An 11,187-nucleotide genomic window follows, 5' to 3' on the forward strand; every position below is an offset into this window, starting at 1 on the left:
ATTCCAAAAATAAATAAATAAAACTAGTCTGTTTAGGAGTTTGAAGTTGTGAAGTGTCCTCAAGCGTCATGTGTTAAACAAATTCTGCTTTTTTGGCCAGTTCAACGGATTGTTACAAGGACCCTCTCATTTTACTTTTCTGCCTTAAAGGACTGGGCTAAGGAAGAATACAGCGGGGGCTGCCCTGTTAATGTCATGGCACCAGGTCTGCTAACATATTACCACCCTAGCCTGAGGAAGCCCTGTGGCAGGTAATCACACCACCGATGACAAATACACCACAGCGTTGCACCTCTCCTTCTCCCTGTACTCCAGAGTCACTCTCCTCTGTGTCCTCACCAAAGCAAATGCTTGAAGGCATGTAGCAGAATACACCTGCACAGCAGCTTTTTACATAAAAGAGCTCAAGAACTAAATTTAGATTTTATACTTTAGTAAATTGTATGATTGTACATCAGATCGCTTAAGAGATATATGCTGCGGCTGTTGGATGTGTGTGCCATTTTTGTATCACAAGAACAATGTCTGCAGTTCACCCTGCCAACCGCATATTACTCACTAGCACCCATTGCCCACAGATTATTGACATGAGTTGTGGGAGTGATTATGCCTTCACTGACACATATTAGTTCAGTTCTAACGAAATGGCAAGAGGTCTTCAGGAGTGGTGTTCTCCTAGGAAAACGTCCTATAATCCATTCCTAATGGCCTGCTCAGAGATGCAAAAAGCTGGACGAATGAAAGCAAAAGGTGGGGAGGGGGATCCAGGTAATTCATCTCCATAATGACATTAAGTCCAAGGGGAGCAGAGAAAGCTCATTACATAACGTGACTCAAACAGCAGCATGGGGCGGTAGCCCTTATCCATATTCCTATCCCATATAGGAAATGGATCCTCAAGGACACATACTGTGACCTTGACACTAATCCAGCACATGTAAAGAAGCCAAGCCCATGCTTGACTTGACAAAAATGCAGCCAGTCCTTCATAGGTTTTGTATTATAACAGCACATTGGATTCAGGTGGTGTCTGGTGGATTATGGGATTTCATTTTGGATAGTATGAATATCATACTGACCACACTGTGGTTTATATAATTAGAGTAATTATCTGAGGTGGATACTATGGCCGAGTAGTCAGTGTAGATACCAATAGGGAGAGCCTGAGAAGCAGAGAACAGAGTGAGTAAGAAGAAAGAGAAGCTGCCAAGAACTATGAATAAATTGACCCCAGTGGGTCATGCTTTACTAAGTTAACAGCTTTGGCTGCAGGTAGAATAAAAACTGCAGGGGTAGGTGTTGCTTAGTAGGGTATTGAGGTTTTTCTTTTTTTGTTTTTTTTTTAAACGGCTATTTTTGCTGCTCCTCACATTGTTTTCATTATTACTGCCAAAGGAGGGATTAGTTAATTCAGACTACAACAAACAGAGTGAGACAGAAAAAATAAACATAGTTTAAAACTGTGTTTTTAATATTAAACTGAAATTTATATATGATGCATACTAATATCACAGCTTTATACCATAGTTTATAACTGAGAATGACACTGAGATGTAATGATTATTAGGACTGGAAGTGTCCATCTGAGCTCTATAGGCTGAGCAGTTCATCTCAGTAAAGTTTCCATCCATTCAGCCATGCCAGGATGAGCCCATCAGTCCTACTCTGTTCTCTCTTTTTAAGGGCAGAAGTAACAGCATCACTCTTCACCCTGAAACACTAGAATGACTCTTCGGGGACTTACAATATATTGATGTAATTTTTTTTACTGCCTTCTTCGACAGGAGGAAATGGTTGTCACAAGCATCTGTCTTTCCTGATAAGCAGAAGGTTACAGACCAGTTTTCCATGTATTTCCATGTCGCATGAGCTCACTTCAGCTACGATCAATGTTGAAATGTACATCGCTTTGTTTCTAAATTAGATTTGTTCTCTCAATTTAAGTTTCGTGATTTTGGTTTGCCAAGTCAGCCTTTAAAGTTCCAGCAGGTTGAGCGCAGAGCCTTTGTATCAAAGCTCCTGGCAGCACACCTAAATTCATCGAGGGGGTGACACGTGATGAGTAGGATTTAGCCACAGAACTGCTGCCCAAACCTCCTGCACTTAAAAAGAGGGCCTGTAGAATTAATATGAACGAGCCTTAGGAGAATCCCATCCTGCCAACAAATTGTGAGATGCCCACACGAAGCTAAAAGCAAGTATCTATTTATATAAGGACGAACCACACACACACACACACACACACACACACAAAAAAAGAATTAAAAAAAATCTGTCTCCACACTATCCTGAACCAGCGGCAATGCAAAGTGCTGGAAACATAAACAAGAAGCAAGTGCTAGGACGCTTGAGTTACCAAAGGGAAAGCAGATAAAAGAAAAAATGCCCCTCTTCTTTTCTATTATAACTCACTCTTGCTGAATCATCCAACACGGGATAAGGACCCTGACTTCACCCAGTATGCAACAAAATAATGCCGTCCTGCCGGCGGACAGGGGGAGATGAAGTGTGTCTGACTTAGAAAAACATCAACTTCAAATCTAGATGAAATCCCAAAGGCGCACATGAACAGAAAGGTTTACTGATTTCTTGTAATTATAGGGAGAACACAGTACCACAACTCACAACCCTGGGGGGATTATGGAGCCTTTCAAAAAGCACAACGATTATGATGTGAGAAGGTGTCAGAGGTGTTCATGCACTCTCACGGAGCAGCTCCAAATATCTGTCCACAATCGTTGCACCAAGAGTTGGCAACACTATCCACCTCACACACAAACAATTTTTCAGCACTCTTCAGGGGGACAAACTCGGTGCAGATATGGTTGTGTTATATATCAAACTAGGTCATCATGAGGAGAAATTTACACACCTTTATTCTCTCGGCACAGATTGTCAGATATGGCATATCACATTTCCAATTTCCATATATAGACACAAGGCATTTCATTATATGTTAGAGGTCAGCAACAGAAGAGAAAGAGAAAGAAGAGACACCAATCATGTTCAATTGAGGTCACAAGGTCTTTTTTACTCTGACAAATCTTTATTCTTCCAAGAGTGTGCTCACTTTAATGTGACAACATGGAACAGTTTCTTTCTATTCCTCTGCCATTATATTATTTGACCTAGCCTTCTGGGAAATATGATTAAATTGAGCCCAACTAAAGAGTTTGTATACAGCAGAGGTCAAAGTGATGTTCCGCTAGCTCAGAGGGGCTCGTTTATATTTTATTCCCAGTTCTACAGATTGGATTAATCTCATGCTTTTGCATTCCTGACATCCTTGGTGTTGCAGGGTTTATTGTAAATAACGCACCTGCAATGTGGCATTGCGTCGGTTTTAACAGCGTTGGTCAGTTTCAGTTAACTGTTATCTAATAACCACCCACAGTTTCTAAACGAGACACCAATCATGTTCAATTGAGGTCACAAGGTCTTTTTTACTCTGACAAGCTCTCATTCTCCTCATCATAATGCCTGTGCTCATTATGCTGTTAACACCACCTGTTTTGCATCCTGCAGTTATGCTCTATTTTCTCCCTCCAGCACTCCTGTCTGTTTTATTTTTTAGTACCTGACGTGGTGGAATATAAAGTTTATATGAATGAATGAACTTTATTTTACCAACATTGCAATGAAATGTGGTGAAATTCGAAATGTCTAAAATGAGATTACTGATATTATATCTTTCATAGTTCAGTTTGGAGATTGATAACAGAGACATGATGGACTAAAAAGAAGACATCTCACTCTTTTGGATCTAAGGAAACCAATGCTTGAACAGTGGTGCTACATTGAGAGGTTTTTCCATCACAAACTATCTTTCACAAACTCTGACATTTACCTGCAGAGCTGCAACATTCACAGGCTGTGTTAGAGAAGGCACGGCAGAGTACAGTCATGAAAAAGATTGGATTTTGATTGGTGTTATTTTAGGCAATACCAGTCCATTAAAATATGCCCACAGGGGCCCTGGTATCAAAGCAGCTACCGCTTCCAAACATCTCCCATTGAAGCTGATCCTGTGTTAAGAACTGATAGCTGTGCTTTTGGAGCCCTCCAATTCTTGATTGAGTCCTAGCAGAATGGCAGCACCACCGTGTGAATTTCACTGTCAAATTCTGCCCTATCACATCAGAGAAGTGTTTGTTCGAAGTGTGCAGAAGAAGCCGCCGAGGCCTCTATCTCTGCTATTCAGACACCATAAATTAATCATCAAGGATACTGTCCAGAGAGGGAACCCTCAATTGCCCTGATTGGCAGATAGAGGTGGAAAAGCAGAAGAGCCTTGAAATGCAAGAATAAGCAGATAGTGAGTATAGGAGCGACAATGTGTTAGACATGTAGACTGTCCACTGCATGAAAATTTAGAAAAGCAGATAAACATATTAATCATCTTATCATATTATGTGGACTATGTCAAACCTGCTGGCCTGCAGGTAGAGCCTCTTATGGGAAGTTGGTTCATACTCTAACTGAAAGAAAAAAGCCAAACAAAACCCAACAACAACAACAACAAGAACAACAAAAAAAGTATGTACGTTGTACTTTCATGGGTGGCAGAAAGTAATTGGACTTCAGTTAATAAATAACAGACTGGATGAAATCTCTTCTCTTTAACCTCTTCAGAGTGTCTCTCTGCTATCTGGAGAGGCGACTATGGGTGAGCTCACCTCACAGCGACGCTGAAGAGCCTAATAACATGTGTCCAAACACTTCATTAGGACATGTGAGTCGTAATATCAATAGCTGCGGTCGAAGCTAAGAGTATCTTAGCAGTCCCGTTCTGACCGCTCCTCCTTTGTCCTGAACGGGAAGGGCTGGGAATAGTTTGTGTTACAGTTTCCCTCAGTCTGAGCCTTTCAGAATATAGAGTATTGACTTTACTCTGTTTAGGGTGGATTCTCAAGACCATGTCAGGAACAGGGTTTCGAGAAAAACAACAAAACCTGCTGCCTCCATGGGGCGGTGGACAGTAATATGTTTTCACAACAGCACTGGTGATAAGGGACAGTGAGACATACGCTTCAGCTCACGGCCTACAGGGCAATTGTCCTAAATCTCCAGTGGGGATGGGGGGGTCCCAACTGACAGCAGGATCATCTGCTGCTTCCTGTTTTTACCTGTTGTTGACCTCAATGTGTATTTTTCCATTTTTTTCCAACTTACATAATTAATATGGCCACTGCAGTGCATCAAACGCACAATGATAACCCCGGGTGAAGTTTGAATGTGACAGCAGCTGCAAGGTGAGTGATTTGGGCTGATGCTGACAACAGACCGGGGCACCAAGGGTAGTATTTCATATGGTTTATAAGAGACTCCTCACATAGAGGAGAGGAAAAATCCACGTGGAATATCATTGTTACCGTGCTTTACTGCTGAGCAACCCCACCAGGCTTGAAAAGGCACAGCCTAATGTTCAGTGTGCGCGGAGACACAGAGCATCCCAATCAATGGAGACTGTATGAGTTCATCAAGACAGAAAATATTCACAGTCAGCAGCAACATGTATAAAACCAATAAAACAATAATACAAATGGCTCTTAAAGGCCAGCATGGATATGCTGAAAAGGGTTTAATTACACTAACAGAGAGTAAAATCTATGTTTCATGCAACATTGTCTTAGTGTTTGGCACATAGCTCACTGACTATCTTGAATCACAGGCTCCACTGGGCAGGCACTGAAACAGCCACGCAGTGGTGTGGGTACATGAGCGGTGCGGTGCAATCTGGTCAGAGAGCAGCTCTTGAAGTGCTGGCTGAACTGTGTCCCATGACCTTGACCCAGGAGGAGCAGGAAGCGGTGCAGCGCAGTCTAAACGTCGGCAGTCCCGCGCAACAGCCATCATCCACGCTCTCAGGACTGCCCACTCGTAAGACTGCGGTTGTCGCAGTGCTGATGCTGAGCGCTGCCCTCTTTTTGGTTCACCGTCCAAACGCTTTGCTAAAGGTCAAAGCGTATTTGACAAATGTAGTTTTCAAAAAAACAGTCTAATCTGTTTCTAACGTAAGAGACACACATAAAGCTGGTCCCTCTCTTCTGATTTACACATCTGATGACTGTGCGTACTGTTATGCTATCGATATTTTAAGTTATGTCATCAGACTGAACACAATGACTTTTTATTGAATTATATTAGTTTGGGTATACTGTGGTATAACCTAACATTTTGAAAAAAAAAAAACAACAACTATATACTGATGTAAAGTCTACAAATTAAATAAAATGTAATGTGATGTGAGGTTTATTTTGTGCAAAATGAGACCAAAAATAAAAGGGATTTATTGACTTCACGACCCTCCCTTGCATTTTTCCTTACAATTTTTCTTCATAATTAGTAAAATAAATAAAAAGTATAATGGATATTTTTTAGGAAAAATTAAATAATAATGGCGCTACATCTTATCTCATTTGCCTTTTTAACATTTCAGAATGACACCATGGATTTAGGTTGTGCCTGTAAGCTCAGGGAGATCAGGTTGTGTTTAAACCAGTTTCTGAGGAGAAAATGGAGCTTTCAGACTGTATGCCCCGCATTGTTTCCCAGAGAGCCATAAAACCCGCTTTAGAGGCTTGGAGCAGAGCCACAAGCACATTTTGTGCGCCCACCAAACCACCAACAGAAATTTGAATGAGCGTAAGATGGATGAACCAGTCACGCAATGATAACGTCCCAGGGAAAGTGATTTAATCGCTGTCACTCGATTGCACAGTTGATTGAGAGGATTTTTGTCAGTCACTGTGTCTCTCCTAGAGAGTCTCTCAAACGCCCACTGATCATTGGACGGTGGTCTCTAACTCCATTGGCTTACTATTTGCCTTTGTTATCACAAGCCTCCACTGAATCAACTGCTTGGTTCCATTTAAGCCGGTCCAGGCCGAATCCAGCCAACAACCCTCTCCGCACAGTTTTTCTCTGCTGCTTTACACATTGAAAGTCAAAACAGTATATGCAGCTTTACTAATTTCATGCACTGTTCTAGAGGTATCCTGTACACATGCCTATTTTCCCGTACGACCCCACTGAGGCTGAGGATAAAGCGGATGCTCTGCGTGCTAATTCCTGGACTCTGGGATGTGGAGGTTTCCTCTTATGTTGTCTGTCATCACCATCTTAAGGCATGCATGTGGCACTGTACGCGCAGAGGGAGTGGCAGCTTGCCATGTCGCTCTTGCAGTTTTGTCGTCATTCAGCACGGTTCAGTTTTTGTATTCTGTGGCAACCAATCCATCTCCTGGACTGCTACAGTATGTGAAGAATTGCTGCTTTAAATGTTTGTTTGTTGCTTCTAAACAAAGTCTCTGCAACGGTCACACTCGGGTTAGGTTTAGGAAAGATAATTTGGGTTAAATGAAGTACTTCTTTTGTCATAGTTGCGATGACAAATGAGCAGTTAAGGTTGTGAGACGCTCACAAATTACTCGAACATGGTTTCGCAAGGGAAGAACATACTATAAGTAGAGATAAGTCCTGTATTTATCCATACAGCACAAGCTCCTTTTAAAGCTACATTACCTGACTCTTTGGTAACGACCAGTAGGGGTCGCCAAACAAAGGAAACATACAGTAACTGTAGGTCATCATGATGACCTGTTTCCATAGAGGACTTATAGGGCTTCCAGGCATAAACTGACTCAGTGATGTGGTGTTTGATATGGCATGCGTTATGGTTTGAACAGATGCAACAGACTGTCATAGCACGGGGCATGCCGTTGGAAATAATGGCTTCTGTCAGAAAGGCCCTTTATGGATTTTAAAGGACCCGCTCTGAGGGAACCATTTACATACACATCATATTATGCACAGAAATACATGTTTACTAGGGAAAGTCTTTAATAGAAACACAACATCACATGGTGGTGAAGACAGATTATTGTTCTTCACATCAAATCAGAGAGAAAGGTGATTCGCATAGTATTCTGAAAGTCCCAAGAGAAGGGTAAAATGCAGTAATGAATTTTTCAGGGCCTGTTAGTTCAAAGGCCCAAATAAGATATAAATTAAAAATAGAAGAACTGTTTCAGCTTTTCCCTCCATCAGGATATTTTCTGCTCTGTGGACCTCTTTTTTTATTGTGTGCCTTTTCTTTTGTTTTTACATATCCAATAGAAGAGTTCCAGTAAAGTAATGTTGCTTTAATTACTGTAGCTTTTGTTAACACCTGTCGTTGTACTCGCCTTAGTGTTTGCCTTTAAAATTGTGACCAGAAAAAACTACTGTACTCTCTCACAGCTAAATCTAGAGCCCCTTTCTTGAAGCATATTTGTTTACTATGGTATTCCAGGTTATCCTGATATACAGGTGCTTCAGATGGTGAGAATACCATAACAAATCAATGGTGGAATAAATAAAGTTTATAATGCTCAGTTATTTTAAATGGAGTTCGCAAGGGGTTCATTTAATTCTGGCAATCATTTTTAGACTTAATTTTGTACAATTGTTATGCTAATGTGGCATCAAGTATCTTTTAGTTAATACTTAGGTTTTTCTTGAGGCCCCTGTGTCTCTTTTATAAAGTAGCTATCCACCATGTACCATAAATCATGTTTTTTTCAGCTTGTTGAAAGAACTTAATGAATCATTTGTGCAACTGTGCAGCTGAAAATGAGTTTCTTCAAAGTCCAGGGATAGTTTTCTTATGGGATATAGCCATATTGAATAATTCTGAAGTGCTGACTGACGTCTAATTTTAAATGTTCGACAATGGCTCTCAGACGGTGATGCAAAATGCGACAGCGTGCCGGTCAAGGTGGCTTTCCCACTGGTGTTCTCAGTCCAGCAATTAAAAACAATTATTGAGATCTTCCCTTAAGCAGCCGTCTACCCTCCCCATTCATTAACAACAGACTAATTGCAACGTGAAAACACTGCTTTGGGATTTAAAATTCATTTTATAAAATCTGCAGATGGTCCATTATCAACGAAAAGTTTGAAAATGTTTGTTAATGATTGTGATAATTTTATATAGTTAGGTATATCATTTAAATAGCTTGACAGTTTAAGCTCATCATCATCATCATTTTAGCTTGTGTGTTTGTTTTGATGGCGGTAGTAGACAACTGTCTGGGAAATGAGACAACAGAGTGAGGACTGGAGATTGTGGTCTTGTAGATACCGCACGAACCAATCATACAATAAAGTGACCCCAGAGAAAGTGATTTAAGCGTTATCACTGATTGGACTGTTGATTGAAAGGATTTTTGTCAGCCTCCATATCTCTCCTGGAGAGTATCCCCGACACCCACTGAACACTGCACAATAGTCTAGTGCTACAGCTGACTATTTGTCTTTGTTATCACTAGCCTCTGCTCTTTGGTTCCATTGAAGCCAGTCCAGGCTAAACCAAGGCCAACAACCTAGCCGCTGAATATACAGTGCAGCATCAGTGCCAGAACAAACACAGGAGGCAAATTTCCGCTCACGTCCTCACATGGGAGAGACACATCGAATAATTACACAAGCAACAAGGTGTAAAAAGCGCCTCAGAGCACGCTGAATAAGGAGAAATCAATCCAAGTCTCCAAACCAGGAATAAAAATCTATGAGTACACAACAAAAATAGGCACAGATGCACCGCAGAAACAGACACATTGCCTTTTCATTCACAGCACACCACTGTTCTGTCACATTTGCAATTTAGCATAGTGAGTTTGAGGGCTCAAAAGCAGGAAGCAGATGGGTGCAGATGTATAAAATAATTTGCAGTAGAAGACTCTCCAAGTTTGGAAGACGAGCTGAAGACGGTGAGTGTTTGTGATGGGCTGTGAGGCTAATGTCTTTCCAGTCATAAGTGCACTTTGTGGTAAGTCTGCTTTCCAAAGGTAACTCCTCCCAACTGGACCTTTCATCAGTGTAAAATAGAATAAGTGCTGGGAGAACAATGTGCACCAGCATCTATCTTAATATCCCCAAAGAACATAATCCCATTTCCAATGCTGTTGCTGATAAAGCTGCAGTATATTTCGTCAATCTTAAGGTCCAAGTAGAAGATTTCAGTGGAGAGTGGGGGGGGGGCTGCCATAGCCCTCACTAGTATCTGCGGAAGTGATGTTATCGCTGAAGTGGATCTCGTACTCTTCACTTTCTGTACTTTCTGGGAAAATGTGCCGGAGACTCTGTAGCTACTGCAGACTTTGAGTGAAGAAAAAACTAGTTTTTTGTTGGTAGCATACTCAATTAAGCTATGCTCTCTATTTTGTGTCGCAAAATCCTATAGGCTGATGTGCAGCTCTTGCACAAAAAGCAGATTTTAGCACATTTATTTATTATGAATGTATCTAAAACATGCATCAATCACTGTATTTTAAGAGTTGAAGAGGTAGTCATGCATTACACTCATTCATTTTATCACTGAGACAGTCAGGTCACAAAATTTGGTTGATGGTGTTTCTGCACATTATTTATATCTATAATGATTTTTTGTTATTATCTGCAGACATACAAATACTTGGTTATCTTGGTTATTATGGGGTTCTATCTCTTGTTTGCATCTACAGTGTGTTATTAAAAAATCTTAATTATTGTTTGTGATGCAGCACAAGGAAGATTTCAACCTCAACATGCCCACAAAGTGGTACTCTATAAACCAGACTGAAGGAAACATGTATACACAAAATGACTAGGCTTTTACATTAAGCTCCATTATAATGTCATGTACCTCTGTAGCTCTCCTGCAGCTGAGATGGATATTAAAATAGAGGAAAGCTGAGAAAACACAAGAGCAGATTGTCATATTGTGGGTTTTTATTTAGCTCTTCTATCGCATTTGAGGTGCCATCTTGTTGCCAGATGCCCATACAAGACCACCTGCAAAATTAGTGCATATCACAGATTTGGAATTAATATGTAATATTTTAAATATTGTGATGGAGCGTCTTCCTGTTTTGACTAAAGTGAAATAAATATTCTGCTCTTTAAACGTGTTGTCCCAAAAATTAAAAAAAAAAAAAAAAAGAAACAGAAATTTTATGTTGACTTGATCCTCATTGACTTTTTTAGGTCTACATGCTGTACAGCTGCTTGATATTTTTGGATCTCCTTGATAACGAGTGTGGCGTATGCTCAGTAACCCTCTGGGGTCGACCTCAATACATGACTACAGCATATTAACCAGGTCCAATTGAGCTGGAATAGCATGGATGGTTCTAAATTAGCTGGAACCAGTGAATGCTTTACATT

At 40.7% G+C, this 11,187-nt stretch overlaps 1 protein-coding gene across 1 annotated transcript in view; it reads left to right on the forward strand.

Annotated features, from left to right (window-relative positions):
- The window catches only part of LOC115052354 (probable flavin-containing monoamine oxidase A), a 32,086-nt gene extending 26,084 nt beyond the window's left edge, over nucleotides 1–6,002 (forward strand). Inside the window, exons 11-12 of the mRNA XM_029516425.1 lie at nucleotides 151–251; nucleotides 5,672–6,002. Of these exons, the coding sequence (XP_029372285.1) occupies nucleotides 151–251; nucleotides 5,672–6,002 (432 nt within the window). The remainder of the gene's footprint in view (nucleotides 1–150; nucleotides 252–5,671) is intronic.
- The last annotated feature ends 5,185 nt before the right edge of the window (nucleotides 6,003–11,187 follow it).

The sequence above is a fragment of the Echeneis naucrates genome, chromosome 12 (assembly GCF_900963305.1).
Source record: "Echeneis naucrates chromosome 12, fEcheNa1.1, whole genome shotgun sequence".
Classification (NCBI taxonomy): domain Eukaryota; kingdom Metazoa; phylum Chordata; class Actinopteri; order Carangiformes; family Echeneidae; genus Echeneis; species Echeneis naucrates.